Source organism: Sinohyriopsis cumingii, chromosome 13 (genome assembly GCF_028554795.1).
Source record: "Sinohyriopsis cumingii isolate HCF-2022 chromosome 13, ASM2855479v2, whole genome shotgun sequence".
Classification (NCBI taxonomy): domain Eukaryota; kingdom Metazoa; phylum Mollusca; class Bivalvia; order Unionida; family Unionidae; genus Sinohyriopsis; species Sinohyriopsis cumingii.
Genome location: NC_142973.1, coordinates 79,908,090 through 79,926,045, shown reverse-complemented (window position 1 = coordinate 79,926,045; position 17,956 = coordinate 79,908,090). Strand labels below are relative to the sequence as shown.

The 17,956-nt window shown below is 35.4% G+C and overlaps 1 protein-coding gene across 2 annotated transcripts in view; it reads right to left on the bottom strand.

Moving 5' to 3' along the window:
* The window catches only part of LOC149785884 (CD109 antigen-like), a 117,746-nt gene that overhangs the window by 43,692 nt on the left and 56,098 nt on the right, over nt 1-17,956 (bottom strand). For both annotated transcript variants that reach the window (XM_089979874.1, XM_089979875.1), the window contains exons 15-21: nt 13,071-13,220; nt 10,679-10,816; nt 6,256-6,304; nt 5,821-5,937; nt 4,640-4,754; nt 2,343-2,460; nt 774-893 (exon numbers count right to left, since the gene is read on the bottom strand). In XM_089979874.1, the coding sequence (XP_089836000.1) occupies nt 774-893; nt 2,343-2,460; nt 4,640-4,754; nt 5,821-5,937; nt 6,256-6,304; nt 10,679-10,816; nt 13,071-13,220 (807 nt within the window). The remainder of the gene's footprint in view (nt 1-773; nt 894-2,342; nt 2,461-4,639; nt 4,755-5,820; nt 5,938-6,255; nt 6,305-10,678; nt 10,817-13,070; nt 13,221-17,956) is intronic.

Sequence of the window (17,956 nt, the reverse complement as noted above, 5' to 3'; positions counted from 1 at the left end):
AAATTCATTATTCTACAGTTCAACAACTGGAGCTATATCTTATATAGATAAATTCATTATTCTAAAGTCCCACAGCTGGAGCTGTATCTTATATAGATAAATTCATCATCCCCAAATCCTACTCTGTATATCAAGGTGTAAAGCATGAAAAATGTGTCTTTGTGATACTACTTACATTATGATATTAGGGTCTTGTCCACTCTTTATAAAGCATGAAGGATGTGTCTTTGCAATATGACTTTGTATTATATTATTAATTAGGGCCTTATCCACCCTAGAAAAAGCATGAAGCATGTGTCTTTGCAATATGACTTTGTATTATATTATTTTTTAGGGCCTTATCCACCCTAGAAAAAAATATTTTAGTGAATGTATGAAAAGAAAAGTAGTTATAGGTTATAATAATAGTCTTCATATAATATTAAGCTTTCCAAGATGGAACAGTGCCTCAAACATGTTTTTAAATTATAAGATTCAGTTTCAATGAAGTAATGAGAAAGTATGTTTTCTCAATGATGACCTAATAGTAAGAACTGTATCTTGAAGTTTCTGTGGAACTATGACGTTCTTTTAAGTTATCGTATTAATTGTAGACTGAACAAATTACTCTTTAAATGTACTACATAATTTCATTCTTAACAATGGCAAGCAGTCCGTTGTTGTAGATGTGTCTGTGTACTTGTACATATGATATCTATGATCTTTTATGTTTAAAATCATCTTACTTTATATCTATATTTTAATTTAGATGTATGGATTATGCAGACACTTACCTCTAAGTAGTCATCATTGTACCAGTAGTTAAAGACAGTTACACGAACACCAATCTGCTCCCCTCTTACTATCAGGTCTGGGGCCTCAACGATGATGTACATATAACGTGTTGCATCATACTGAAAAAAAACTAAGTGATTTCAAATTAGCAAGCACAATGGTCTGCTATTAAGAAACTCCAAAATCCAAATTAGCAAGCACAGTGGTCCCTTACAATGAGACTCCAAATCTAAATTAGCAAGCAGTGGTCCCCTACTGCAACTCTAAATCTAAATTAGCAAGCACAGTGGTCCCCTACTGCAAGATGCCAATTTCAACTTAGCAAGCACAGTGGTCCCCTATTGTGAGACTCCAAGTTCAAATTAGCAAACACAGTGGTCCTCTACTGCCAGACTCCAAGTTCAAATTAGCAAGCACAGTGGTCCCCTACTGCAAGTCTCTAAGTTCAAATTAGCAAGCACAGTGGCCCCCTACTGCAAGACTCCAAATCCAAATTAGCAAGCACAGTGGTCCCCTACTGCAAGACTCCGAATTCAAATCAGCAAGCACAGTGGTCCCATACTGTGAGACTCCGAATTCAAATTAGCAAGCACAGTGGTCCCGTACTGTGAGACTCCAAAATCCAAATTAGCAAGCACAATGGTCTCATATTGCAAGACTCAGAATTCAAATCAGCAAGCACAGTGGTCCCATACTGTGAGACTCCAAATCCAAATTAGCAAGCAAAACTGTGGTCCCTATTGACAGATTCCAAGTGAAGCTACCCCATATTTTTGCCATTTTCCCCCTTCATGACATATGGAGTCTTTTATATGGCCATCATTTCATTTAAAAGGAAACAACTTTGAGGTGAGGTGACCTGCACATTGAATTTATGTATCTGCTTCCCCCATTCTTTCACACTTGCAAAAACAAAACCATTAATGTACAAAGTCTGCACTTAAAATGACTTCCACCCCTCCCCCACCCCTATTTTGTCTTGCAGAAACATTAAGAAAGAACTTGAAAATAAAATATTTGCACTGAAGATGCCCCTATCCATCAAGTCTGAATGTGCAAAAACATTAACACAGAACTTTAACATAAATATGTTAGCAATAATGATAACCGTATCCATCATGTTAAAATGTGCAGAAACATTAGCACAGAACTTTAACATAAATATTATGTCAGCAGAGAAGATACTGTGGCCATCCTTGCTGCAGCCATTGCTGGAAACTAATATCAAATCCATTACAGTTAATAATAAACAGAATCATCACTTTTTATATAACCTTTACCTTGCATACAATACTTAATTCCAAATGTTTTACACAAACATTTGTTGAAGCATATTCCACTTTGAAAGGTTGAAAGTTCCAACAGCTAACTTGTGCAAATGATTATGGTGTTTTGGAGCATTTTCCATGAGTCCCATGGGGCCATTATAAAAATGAGCCTCTTTAAAATAATGTTTTCTTCCCAAATATGACATGTCTCCATCTCCATTTCCCAATCCCATAAAATTATAAAACTTCCAAGAAAAACAATGAAGCACCTGGACTGTTTGTAGCGAATGTACACTTTACCTTTATAGGCCTCTGCATAAGACCAAGGCCATTGTCACGGCTGATGGACAGACCATTTATGACCCAGGACAGAGGGTACTTGGAGACATTCAGCCTTATCTGGACCTGTCCGTCTGGCCTGAAAACACAAACACATGCTGATATTGCAGTGTTCTTAACTTTATCAAAAGCGAATAACTGATTACCCTATTCCTGCAGTTGTGTTCTTTTTTGTACATATTTTTCATAATCTAGTCTGATGCTACATGGTGTGTGTGTGTGTGTGAGTGTGATTTAGATTTTACAATTTTAACTTTTACAATTTTTCAGTCATAGTGCTAAGTTGTCTGCAGTGTGGCAGTGTATGATGATGGCTAGCATTGAGGCATTGTGCTGCAGACATGTAGCACAATATCCCACCCAGTCACATTATCCTGACACCAGGCCAACCAGTCCAAACACTAGCCTCTTAATGCAGAGCACCTTGCGAGGTGTGAAAACATTTAATGAATTTATTGCTTCTTTGATACATAAAAGAAATATTAAAATCATACAATATAAAAATATACCTTAAAATTCTATATATTTTATAATACATCTGATAATACTAATGATAAATACTGGGCATATTGAGCATACGAAAAGCTATTGTTGAAAGTCGTCAATATTCATGGTCTGAAAAAACATAGCGTGTATGGAAATGTTTGTTTCACAGGTGATCTCAACTATAATCTCTTAAATAAGGCAAATAGTCAAAACCTTAGATCAGTCTTTAATACTTTTCAATCAAACTAATGTCCTACTTGCCATTTTCAGGAATGTCCAACCCCCCCCCAAACACAGGTCATTGCTACTAACAATCCACACTTCTTCTGACATAGCGGAGCTATGCTGAACCCAGCATAAGAGTGTATACTGAGCATGATAACAAATCAAGTAGAAGCAGTTCTATGTTGATCCCAGCTTGATTCAAGATCTAGTAGAAACAGTGCTAGGTTGATCCCAGCTAGATTCAAGATGAAGTAGAAATAGTGCTAGGCTGATCCCAGTTTGATTCAAGATAAGTAGAAATAGTGCTAGGCTGATCCCAGCTTGATTAAAGATGAAGTAAAAATAGTGCTAGGCTGATTCCAGCTAGATTCAAGAACAAGCAGACATTTTTAGTGGGAAAAAGTTGATCTTGTGTATGTTCTGCAGATAATGGTTTCCAATTATATATTTTTATGTCACATTACTCCTTGATGTCAAGTTTCACAGAAAGCTTCAGTAAAAATGCTGTGAAATGAGATAGTCTGTATTATTATGCTTGTTTGTGCCTACATCCAGTTGTGATTTGTGCAAAAAGAGGCCAACAAATGCACATATTTTTCAATGTTTTGCTTTTCTCCATTTAAGTCAAAATATGAATCTCTGAGGTCAGTTGTATAAATATTTATTAAATATAAGCTCAAAGGTATGTAACCAGTGCATAAAAATGTTGTTTACATATATTAAATTTTTGGCACGTATATTCAACTTTTGGGACCCATGATCTTGGCCAAGCACAGGAGAATATCAACTGCTTTTTAAAACTGGCCACACTTGGCATAACAATTAAGTCTTGTGGTGTAATGGAATCTTTACATGATGTGTGGAAGCATTGAAGGTGCAGTGACAACACAAACTGTGGCTCAAAGAAGGTGAAGAGTAGAGATCATACTATGCCCTAGTCAACCCTATTCTGAGATGTCAACCCATTAGGATGATTATCAGGAATCCAAGAATCAACTTTCCAGAATCTTAGCAGGTCATGTGATCACCAATTCAATAAATGGGACACATTTTCACAATGACTTTCAATCCTGTAAGCAGAAAATGTGTACCTGTTATTAGGTCTCAGGAGTAAATTCTTCCTCCAATTACTAAGGTTTACTTAGCTTCCCCTTTGAATGACATACTCAAGTTAAGAAGTTAAAAATTTCTTCCAAAATGTTCTCCATTACTGTCTCTTATTTACACTGTGATTTTTTCACCTGGTTTACTGCCAAGGCATTTTTTTTCATACTGATACAATGAAATCTGTAGACCCGTCCATCATTTAGAATAAACAGTTAAAAGGAAATAGGCAGAGGTATTTCCACTGTATGTCTTGATGCTGCAGTACTTTTTGCACGACTATACCCATGTCCTTATAAAAACCTCCCACTAAATATTTTATGAAACAAAATGATGACTTTGCATGGAAACTCAATATTTACAGAAATACCAGAATTACTGACATCTCTGCCATTAAGCTTACTGACCTGTACTCGCGCTCAAAAAATAATCAAGTTACATACTTGACAAATTGCTCCTGCCATGCCCAGCTGCTTTCCTCATAGAAGCGGAGATAGCGGCTGACTCGCTCAATCATGTTCATTATTCGATTGTTGTAACGTGGATCTTCAACAACACCTGGGGATAAAAAGAGGAGAAAAATGCATGATTGCATTAGGAAGTCTCTTAGATCTTTTCTATGCTTTCAATCTACAGCACTGAGTTTTGGCAAAATCCTAACAAAGTTTTACTGATTTAAAGAACAACTCACTTGTAAACCACACTTCAACATATCTAATTTTCTGTATATGCAAAATATCATTGTGATTACCTGATTTTGCAGCTTTCTGAAATAATAACGGGATTAAAAAATGGCATCTAAGCCCATGCATTTACTCTGATTCATTCAAATTTTCCATCTGAAAGTACAAACATCTCTCTGCCCAGAAGTCCATGCATGTACTCTGATTCAGTCACAGTGACTTGCTAAAAGTAGAATCATCCCCCTTCTCAAGTCCATGTGTTTTCTCTGATTCAGTCAAAGTGAACTGCTGAAAACACAATCATCACCCTTCTCTGCCCGAGTCCATACAGTTACTCTGATACAGTCAAAATGCCCCATGTAAAGAATGATCAAGTTCTACAGTTACTAACTGAAATGCACTCAGACAATGAATTGTAAAAATCCACAAAAACTGATTAGAGAATCAATTGTATCAACGAATGTAATTACTGGAGTGCAGAATGCTGATGCAAATTTTACTTCTGTCACTGAAGCTAATTTGTCGAACGAAAACACTAGACTGCAGAAGTCAACAATGTAGAAGAAATGTATGTCAATCATAGTTATTCTTTACATGATAAAATTCAGGTTATGGTGATCTATTTTTAGTGCTCGTACTCGACCTTTTAATTTGTCAAGGACATGTAGCAGTCTAGCAAAATTAATAGCATCTTAAAGCACATGTTACAATATTTTTACTCCAATGTAGGAAATATTTCAGATTTCTGACAATATTTGTGGATGAAATTTACTCCAGTGTGTTTACAAAATCAACACTGAAGAGGGAAAAATTCCATGCTTCTAGGGACATTTGCAAGATAAATGTTTACTCCAGTGCACCTACAAAATCAAGGGAAAAAATTTTGTTCTTCTTGATAAGTCTCTTTGACAGATGAGATACTGTTTTAAGCTCTGACTTACATCCTTGTTCATCTGCCCAGTCATTAGGGCAGTCAAAGATACCATTACATGACTGATTGACATGGTAACAGGAACCATCAAAACAAGCCCGGTATCCATTCTGTTTTTCACAGTCATCTGCAAAACAGAGGTAAAAGGAATAAGTATAGTCATAATGAAAATACATCATGGACAGAAAATGCACAATATGGTGGAAATAATTTTGGTAATAAATTTAGAAAAGAAAATAAGTACACTAGTTACACTCTACTTTAAGAGATGATGTGAAAAGAGACTTCAAACATCTCATGCTCTGGCCTCAGTATGTTACTGGATATAGGACTTAACCTAATACAGAGGGGGGGGGAGGGAGGATAGAGAAATTGATTTTATATGCATGCATGTATATGAGGGTTTATATGTAGTCAAAATACAAAAATAATTGCCTAGACTTACTGATGATGCGGGGCATGGAGGCATCTGACAGGACCAATAAGCCAGCATCCTGAATTGAAAGAAATAAAAGCTCTCTTACAAGATCAAATATAATAACTAGAGCTTCAACAAAATACAAATACCTGGTTTCATAGGTAAAATATACAGCTGAGCTGTTAATTTCATTCCTTTAATTAGAAGAACATTGATTCATATAGTGAAAATGATAACCCCTGACACAAATAATATATATGACATGACAGTCTATTTGCATGAAGATGAAAGTCTATGCACACAAGGAAATTATTGATATTATTTGCATCTTACTGCAGCTAAACTGCTTTGGGAAAAACAACAACATTTACAAGATGTCCTTCTAAAAGTATGTTTGTATTAGGGTTTGGTGGCATGTTGGCAAATTCATCACCATAATTAATAGTAAAGCTCCAAAAATGTAAATATAAAAAAGGCACACAAAACTTAATGAAGTACCTCAAGATAAACAATAAAAATACATATTTTAATATTTTAAAAAAAATATAAAAAAGATAAAAGGTACAAAATACAACAGTTTTAAAATACAAGGTCAAAATTTGCTATATAAATCACACCAGGGTTCCTGCCACAAAGTTACAAAAAGATTTCAGACCTTTTCCAGACCAAAAAATAAAAATTTACAGTCCTAACCATGTAACAAGTTACTGACCTAATGACAACAACAGGGGATGAATTTTCCAGAAGTTTAGAATAAATAAATAAATAATATTTCCTGCATAACTCAATTGTACTGAATCGAAAACTGAACTTATCTTCACAATATCTTTACAAATAAATTCTCTGGGAGCAAAAAAAACAAATGCACCATCCACCATTTTTAATATTGGTCTTGGTCACTTTTTGCAAAATCTTGACCTCATGTTATTTAAAGCTGACATTTGAATATTTCTTACATTTGGGTATACAGACATGTTGGGTGAACATTCAGCTATAAGAATAAATAGACATTTCCTGTGTTCCAGGTACTTTGGTAGCCTTTCTGTGAATTTTTATAAAGTATCCCCCCTCCATGTTTTTATGAACTACTATATTCTTGAGTAATACACATACTGACATTATATGTTGCTCTAAAATGTAATGTTTTATGCATAATTTGTGTGTACATACCGGTAAGTCAAAAGTGAATTCATCTTTATGATATTTTTTCAAGAAAATTCACACCATGCATCCAAACACATGCACCATCCACTATTTTGATACTGGTCTTTGGTCACTTTTTGAAAAATCTCATGGTTATTTCAAGCTGAAATTTGCATATTTCTTACATATGGTAAAACAAAAATGTTTTGTAAACATTTAGCTTTAATAATAAATTTACTTTTTCATTGTTTCTGGTACTTTTGAAGCCTTTCTGTGCCTTGTTTAAGTGATCTCTCTAAATCATTTTTTTGATAAAATACCATAATGATGAGTCATACACAAGTTGAAATTATATCTTACTCTTAAAACAGTGCATAATGATTACATTATTCTTGTACATATACATGTTGATCTGAAATCACAATTTAGTAAACAGAAATTGCCACTTTAGAGTTAAATTATGATAAGATAGTTTTGGTCAATTTTTATATCTTTAAAAATAATGACAAAGAATAAATAAACTGAAAAATAACTTACAATGAATACTTCCACAATTATACAAAGGATGTCAGTCATACGGACAAAATTCTTTAAAAATTCCTCATTCACTCTTTCATAATGTACAGGTTTTCCACTAATTTATTATTACAGTAAATCTGCATTTCTATCGTGTATATTGTGTATGTTGCAACATTAAATTTTGGATGTCTTTTTTTTATATACTATCTTAACAATTCTGATCAATTTTTATCATTATCATACAGTTCATGAAGTAGTATTAAATTAGAAATGCATCAGTGTGACAAGAGAAGGATATGGGCATGTTAATCTCACATCAATAATGTTGAACAAGTTTCAAAGCAAATCAATACATTTAACACCAAAATAAGGGTAATCTTTAGAGTAATATGCAGGATTTTAAAACCTGCCTTAAGATAAGTACATTGCTGGCCTTATAACAAAGACTGATAGCATGGGAAAAACAAGAATATATTTCTTTTAAATATTTAAAGCTGTGCAAAAAGCGAGACTCCAAAGAAGTGTTTCATCAAAAGCTGTGAACACAGGAATATATATATATATATATATATATATATATATATAGTTTTACATCTAACACTAAACCATACATGCCAACCCCGGACAAGGAAAAAGAGTAATCCAAGTGGACAAAAAGAGGAATCCAAGCAGAAAAAGAGTAATACACATATAACATGCTAAAAATTCAACGAACAATGATTTATTTGCCCCTCTCATCTTTTAACCTCATCTACTGCTTAAAAGTTTTCATATGTAGCACTTTTAGCTTTAGAAAGCAACAGAATATCATGTTGCATTTCAAAACACTTTGTACCAGCTGAGACCATGAATGTTTTGCACACCAGTAGTGCTGGTTTACAGAGCCTGGATCTGAATTCAGTTTTATTTTTTGTTAACAATACTGAACAATCTCTCAAAGTCAGCATTAGAATGGTAAAGAACCAATATTCCTTTCATAACCTGACAAAGAAGAGGAAATTTATATCTTCCAGTGATTGGGTCTTTTAGCTGGAAAATAAGGTGCCATTGCACATCAACTCTATCTGCATTAAGTATATTGTCAGGTAGAATCGATACTTCAGGAATTCTCCTTCCAGATGATCCAAGGTAGACAAGGGCGGCAATAAAAATGGATATCTCTTGACAAGAATCAACACTTTTGAAACTTTTTGACTGTCTCTCATTTACATCAGCAAAGAAGCATTTAAAAGTACTTCATCTCCATAGGGGAATTTCTGGAGCATGTAATCACAGGCTGTAGCATAATAATCTGTAACATTATCATAAAACACCTTCACAGCTAGAGTAGAATTGTGTTCTATGAATTCTCTTGCTTCTGCACCAATAGCAAGATCTTCATTATCTTTCTATTAAGAACTCAGTAAATAACACCTCTGCATTTATAACATTCATGTCTGCACTTGAGTTCTGCTGTAAAAAAGAAGTTACATTAATATTGGAGTTCGTAAGACGAACTAACTTGATGTGTTTCTTTGTTTTCAAGTGTTTCTCCACATCAAATTTACCACCATGCCCAACATTAAAATCGTTTCCACACAGACTGCAATGAGCACGATGCTGCCCTAGAATGGAACGCTGCATTATGCCATTCATGTATTCATCTTTGAATCTTTGGAGGATTCGGTTTTTTTTTGTCATTTTCTGATCCATGTTTGAAATTCTTGAAAAAAATATATGTGCTCTAACACACACATCGACTAGAATCCATCTGAAGAATTTTAGCTCCAAATAGTAAAATTCTTTCCACACAACCAGCAATAGACGTTACATGATGCTGCCGTCCTGTCTTCGTCTTTGGAGGATTCTGTTTAGTTTTTGTTTCGTTTATTTTTTGTCTTTTTTTAATCCATCTGTGAAATTATTTGAAAGGATATATTTTTGCTCTCATACATGCGTCAACTAAAATAAATTATACTTTTTAGCACCAAATACCTATAGACTGGTTCTGTACTAAATATGATTTAGAACAAAGAATCTGCAAGTATATATTAAAAATTAGAAAACCAGTCTGTTCTCTCCTCACTAAGCCCATACAGCTGCTATAAATAGAATATGAGGTTGAAAGTTGGAAAGTAGAACCAGCATGTTTCTTGGTAATAAGACAGTTGCTATAAATAAAACATAATTCTGTTAGGAAAGTGCATGCAAGTCCATGGACAAGTGTACTCTTTTATTGTAGTTACGTAGAAGCCGCCTTTTCTAAAATACGGTTTGTGGGATTAATGGGATCTTAAAAAAACAAGAAAACAAATAAATGATTATTTTACAGGTGGATATATCGAAAAAGCGTAATCCATATAGGTTTAAGCCTAAGGTGTAATTTAGTGAAAAAAGCGTAATGATTAAACCAAAAGCGTAATGGTTGGCATGTATGCTAAACTGGGGCATAACTCTAGAAAACTGCACCTAAGCATGATGATTAATTATACATGCATGTTGATTTCATGTAAATAATATCTGCAAAGTTTCAGCACAGTCCTTAAAAATATGCAGCAAAAGTTGTACACAAAGTTTGGACTGTATATGCATATGAGATTGCCAGACATGCCCAATTCTATATGTTCCTACCATATCCATCACGGGGATGATAAAAAAAACAAAGACATGCGGTAATCTTCAGTAAAATATTGTTATGGAGAAAGTAATATATCTAAATCAAACATGGGACAAAGGGGAGTGCCCTCAATTCAATAGATAACCAGGGTCGGTTACAGTTACCTCCTCCTAGAAGTCATAAAAATCTCACCCTGAATGTGGTGTTGGCATCAATACCATATCCTGTGGCAGTGAAGAACTTGTACTGATATTCTGTCTCACTCAGTCTCCACAAGAGCCTGTAGCTTCCCTTTGCTGGCATGTCATATGTCATCAACTCATCAATCAGCTGAAACAATTACCAGAAAATTAAGATTTTCATCCGATTTATATGGGAAAGAGGACAGACTACATGTCAATTTATGTACTGATATTAAATAGATGGTGGCATCAAAATTGCAAGGTTATCAAAGTAATTGAGGGTAACAAGGAAGTAGCATAAATATGTCAATGTCTTTCACACTTTTGCACCATAACTTGTATATTTTGTTTGTAATTAGATGATAAATGAATATTTTCAAAGGCTCTAATCCAAAGGTAACAAGGTACTACAAGGTGTATAAACCTTCCATGCTGTAAATAGTATTATTACAATAATTATTTTTCTTCTAAAAGCCTTTTTCATTGATCTAATACACATTACTAAAAAACAAGTACCTATTTAACTCATGTACAATGTCAATGTCAATTATTAAAGTGACCTTCGACTAACAATATGAAAATGATACAACTATTTCACTGGTTGATGAAGTTAGCAAGCATTTTGACAGTTATGTCAGAATAAGTGTTAGACCTCTGTGTCGTTGTATTTGCATGAAGGTTTGCATTTAGTAATATTCATTACAGTTTCCAAACTATAGCTATAACCTTCAGCATTCAGCTTCATGAGATAAAACTATGACTCAGCGACTGTAATGCATAGTACCCACTAATATTACCCTTATTAGGGTTGGCAGAAGTTGTTGTTGTTGTTGTTTTGTAGGGTTTAATGCCATTTTTCAGCACACGATAGGCTATACATGGCGGCCAGTATTAATGGCGGAGTAAGAATCTGGGAAAGCCCCGGAAAGAACCACCGACCCTCGAGAATCTACTGGCAAGCTTTCTCACATAACCACATTGGCCGAATCCGAGACTCGAACCCACGCAGACAGAGGTGAGATGGCAGTGATCTTTAACGGAGAGCGCTTTAGACCACTCGGCCACTCGGGGCCCGTTGGCAGAAGTACCAGAATAAAATATGTTATGGCGTGGAATGGGATTGGAAGAAATACAGCAGCAGAAGGAATATTCTATAATGGTAAACAGTTAATCTTTCTTTACTTCTGAACTTTACTAAGGAAACGACATGCAAAGGAGATGGACAGGCAGATTATGTACTTTAGAACTTAAAATTTGATACAAAAACAATTTATTTTTTAGACACTGTGATCTTAACCTCCAACAGCCTGATTTCATAAACTAGAAGCTTTTCCTTGCCAGGGTAGCAAGTCAGCCATTTTGAATTTTGGACATGACATAAAGAGCCTCTTCTTACAGTCAAAATGCCTTCTTGACCCAAATGCAAGCCATCCACAAAGTTAGATATGTGGCACAGACTTGAGTTATTTTGTTGGAACTTTCCTTCTTGGACTGACCTCTGACCTTGATCTCTTACCTTAAGCCCACATTAAAAGTCATCTTTCTAGTTTAAATTCAAGCTACATACAAAAAAACAGTTAAAGAATGCAGCACAAACTTTTAAGAAAATAAAAGATATCTTTTGTCCTTGTGACCTTGACTTTTCTTCCAAAAACAAATAAGTGTCTTCCTGGTCTCAAATACAGGCCATCTACAAAGCTTGGTGTATGAAGGTGATAAATATCTCGAGACATCACATGAAAACCATTTTCTTCTGATAGTAACTTGACCTTTGACCTCAAAATCAACAGGTGCCTCTCTTATCTTAAATGCAAGCCTTTAGCAAGGTTTGGTTAAGGTATTTTGCATCTATGACACAAGTTACCATGTACAAACAGTTTTCATAATTTCAATTTCTGTCAATCTGACTTTTCACCTTTCAAGTCCAAACTTGATGATTCTTTCTCACCCTAAATGCAAGCTACTTATACAATTTGGCAATGGCCTAAAAATAAAAATCTCCAGTTACTGTGCAGAAGAAAATTAGGAAAGGACACCTGGAGAGACAACATCCTTTTGGTCGGCATAAAAAAAATGTCTAGTGTCTACATAGTTTAGTAAGTATTCTGAACCAAATTTTTAATAAGTCATATGTCAATCATGTCACAAAGAAAGCAAATATCTTACACCTTAAACTATACAGTGAATTGTTAGGTACTTGAGGATTGAATTATCTGTTAGAGATCTGGACTTTACCATACAATGAGTTCATAACATATATTTCACCTGTCCCAGGCAGTTCATCATTGTTATATATGTGAGTTTATCTTGGTAATAAGGATTAGACTAATAGACACATATACACCAGACAATACCTTCATCTGTCTTTGCCCTAAATAAAAACATGTATAAATGATACTTACATTGTTTTCAGTAAGTCCATCGTTAAGTCCTCTAATATACAGTTCATTTGGCATGGCGGAGATAGCTACGTATGATCCTGGATCTGCCAATGCATTAATCTGGATTGTGTCACGTGTGAAATCTTGTCCACGATTGATTACTATATTCACCTAATCAAGCCAGCAGGAAAAAACAAAAAAAAACAATTGATTTTAAATTTGAAAAATAATGAACAAAACCATTTTTTATGCACCAAAAATTAACACGCAAAAATTAGCAAGTTAAAAAGTAACAAGCAACAAAATATAACTTGTTGACAGAATACAAACAGTAGGTATCATATTCTAAAACAAAGCATCAATTTCAAAATGGCTGAACATTCCTGTGATGGCATCAAAATTTTATGTAATTCTGGGCATTACACACACACACACACACACACACACCGTCAACAGAGGTATCTGTTAGCCAAGATAAAGTCAACAGCATTATAAATCAAAGTATAAATGCAACTGTTCAATAAATAAATTTTAGTACCATCTGTATTGTCTTTGGTATTACTCAGCTGGGGAACTTCAAACATGCAACTTCTGCATCCAAGGCGGATACTCTAACTACAAACCCACCAGAGTGGTAATATAATTGTGCATATTAAAGCAACTCCTACATACAAGTTTTTGAGATAGTTCTCTCTCTCTCTCTCTCTCTCTCTCTCACACACACACACACACACACACACACACAGAGTATTTCATATGCAAATGAACACATGGGAGTTCAAACATGAGACTGTTGGTTTGTAAAACCTTAATGTATAGATGTGATTGCCGATTAAATGGAGATTGGATTAAGTTGAGTAAACTATTCAAACTTGAATCCATTTTAAAGTATACGACGGTTGATCTAACGTTTGTAATGAATGTCATGTAGAAAGAGTAAACTTAAACTCATTGATGCAGCAATTTCAGCAGTCAATCTTAAAGTATCTTCATTTTGACCTAATGCAATTATCCCATCTTGTGACACGTCTTGAATACATGTAGCAGCCTATCATGTGACAGCATTGGCAGTGACCATGTGATTGCCTCCCTTAGTACCATTCCCCCCACCCCAATTTTTTTTTCCAATTTTGGATCTTGCAGATCTTTATCCTTGAACTCATTTGTTCTTTATCAAGTAATCTGGACACCCAAAGGACATGTACATTCTGAAACTCTTTATCAAGTAATCTGGACACCCAAAGGACATGTACATTCTGAAACTCTTTATCAAGTAATCTGGACACCCAAAGGACATGTACATTCTGAAACTCTTTATCAAGTAATCCGGACACCCAAAGGACATGTACGTTCTGAAACTCTTTATCAAGTCATCTGGACACCCAATGGACATGTACATTCTGAAACTCTTTATCAAGTAATCCGGATACCCAATGGACGTGCATTCTGAAACTCTTTATCAGGTAATCTGGACACCCAATGGACATGTGCATTCTGAAACTCTTTATCAAGTAATCCGGACACCCAATAGACATGTGCATTCTGAAACTCTTTATCAAGTAATCCAGACACCCAAAGGACATGTGCATTCTGAAACTCTTTATCAAGTAATCCAAACACCCAATGGACAGGTACATTCTGAAACTCTTTATCAAGTAATTTGGACACCCAAAGGACATGTACATTCTGAAACTCTTTATCAAGTAATCCGGACACCCAAAGGACATGTACATTCCGAAACTCTTTATCAGGTAATCTGGACACCCAATGGACATGTACATTCTGAAACTCTTTATCAAGTAATCCAGACACCCAATGGGCATGTGCATTCTGAAACTCTTTATCAAGTAATCCAAACACCCAATGGACATGTACATTCTGAAACTCTTTATCAAGTAATTTGGACACCCAAAGGACATGTACATTCTGAAACTCTTATCAAGTAATCCGGACACCCAAAGGACATGTACATTCTGAAACTCTTTATCAAGTAATCTGGACACCCAATGGACATATACATTCTGAAACTCTTTATCAAGTAATCCGGATACCCAATGGACATGTGCATTCTGAAACTCTTTATCAGGTAATCTGGACACCCAATGGACATGTGCATTCTGAAACTCTTTATCAAGTAATCCAGACACGCAATGGACATGTACATTCTGAAACTCTTTATCAAGTAATCCGGACACCCAACAGACATGTGCATTCTGAAACTCTTTATCAAGTAATCCGGACACCAAATGGACATGTACATTCTGAAACTCTTTATCAAGTAATCCAAACACCCAATGGACAGGTACATTCTGAAACTCTTTATCAAGTAATCCGGACACACAATGGACATGTGCATTCTGAAATTCTTTATCAAGTAATCCAAACACCCAATGGACAGGTACATTCTGAAACTCTTTATTAAGTAACCCAGACACACAAAGGACATGTACATTCTGAAACTCTTTATCAAGTAATCTGGACACCCTATGGACATGTGCATTCTGAAACTCTTTATCAAATAATCCGGACACGCAATGGACATATACATTCTGAAACACTTTATCAAGTAATCTGGACACCCAATGGACATGTACATTCTGAAACTCTTTATCAAGTAATCCAGACACCCAATGGACATGTGCATTCTGAAACTCTTTATCAAGTAATCCGGACACCCAAAGGACATGTGCATTCTGAAACTCTTTATCAAGTAATCTGGACACCCAATGGACATGTACATTCTGAAATTCTTTATCAAGTAATCCAAACCACCCAATGGACAGGTACATTCTGAAACTCTTTATCAAGTAATCTGGACACCCAATTGACATGTGCATTCTGAAACTCTTTATCAAGTAATCCAGACACCCAATGGACATGTGCATTCTGAAACTCTTTATCAAGTAATCTGGACACCCAATGGACATGTACATTCTAAAACTCTTTATCAAGTAATCCGGACACCCAAAGGCTGTGTACATTCTGAAACTCTTTATCAAGTAATCTGGACACCCAGTGGACATGTACATTCTGAAATTCTTTATCAAGTAATCTGGACACCCAAAGGACATGTGCATTCTGAAACTCTTTATCAAGTAATCCGGACGCCCAATGGACATGTACATTCTGAAACTCTTTATCAAGTAATCCAGACACCCAAAGGACATGTACATTCTGAAACTCTTTATCAAGTAATCTGGACACACAATGGACATGTGCATTCTGAAATTCTTTATCAAGTAATCCAAATTCCCAATGGACAGGTACATTCTGAAACTCTTTATCAAGTAATCTGGACACACAATGGACATGTGCATTCTGAAATTCTTTATCAAGTAATCCAAACCACCCAATGGACAGGTACATTCTGAAACTCTTTATCAAGTAATCCAGACACCCAAAGGATGTGTACATTCTGAAACTCTTTATCAAGTAATCCAGACACCCAAAGGACATGTACAGTCTAAAACTCTTTATGAAGTAATCCAGACACCAAAGGACATGTACCTTTTAAAACTCTTTATCAAGTAATCCGGACACCCAATAGACATGTGCATTCTGAAACTCTTTATCAAGTAATCCAGACACCCAATAGACATGTGCATTCTGAAACTCTTTATCAAGTAATCCAGACACCCAAAGGACATGTGCATTCTGAAACTCTTTATCAAGTAATCCAAACACCCAATGGACAGGTACATTCTGAAACTCTTTATCAAGTAATTTGGACACCCAAAGGACATGTACATTCTGAAACTCTTATCAAGTAATCCGGACACCCAAAGGACATGTACATTCTGAAACTCTTTATCAAGTAATCTGGACACCCAATGGACATATACATTCTGAAACTCTTTATCAAGTAATCCGGATACCCAATGGACATGTGCATTCTGAAACTCTTTATCAGGTAATCTGGACACCCAATGGACATGTGCATTCTGAAACTCTTTATCAAGTAATCCAGACACGCAATGGACATGTACATTCTGAAACTCTTTATCAAGTAATCCGGACACCCAACAGACATGTGCATTCTGAAACTCTTTATCAAGTAATCCGGACACCAAATGGACATGTACATTCTGAAACTCTTTATCAAGTAATCCAAACACCCAATGGACAGGTACATTCTGAAACTCTTTATCAAGTAATCCGGACACACAATGGACATGTGCATTCTGAAATTCTTTATCAAGTAATCCAAACACCCAATGGACAGGTACATTCTGAAACTCTTTATTAAGTAATCCAGACACACAAAGGACATGTACATTCTGAAACTCTTTATCAAGTAATCTGGACACCCTATGGACATGTGCATTCTGAAACTCTTTATCAAATAATCCGGACACGCAATGGACATATACATTCTGAAACTCTTTATCAAGTAATCTGGACACCCAATGGACATGTACATTCTGAAACTCTTTATCAAGTAATCCAGACACCCAATGGACATGTGCATTCTGAAACTCTTTATCAAGTAATCTGGACACCCAAAGGACATGTACATTCTGAAACTCTTTATCAAGTAATCTGGACACCCAATGGACATGTACATTCTGAAACTCTTTATCAAGTAATCTGGACACCCAATGGACATATACATTCTGAAACTCTTTATCAAGTAATCCGGATACCCAATGGACATGTGCATTCTGAAACTCTTTATCAGGTAATCTGGACACCCAATGGACATGTGCATTCTGAAACTCTTTATCAAGTAATCCAGACACGCAATGGACATGTACATTCTGAAACTCTTTATCAAGTAATCCGGACACCCAACAGACGTGCATTCTGAAACTCTTTATCAAGTAATCCGGACACCAAATGGACATGTACATTCTGAAACTCTTTATCAAGTAATCCAAACACCCAATGGACAGGTACATTCTGAAACT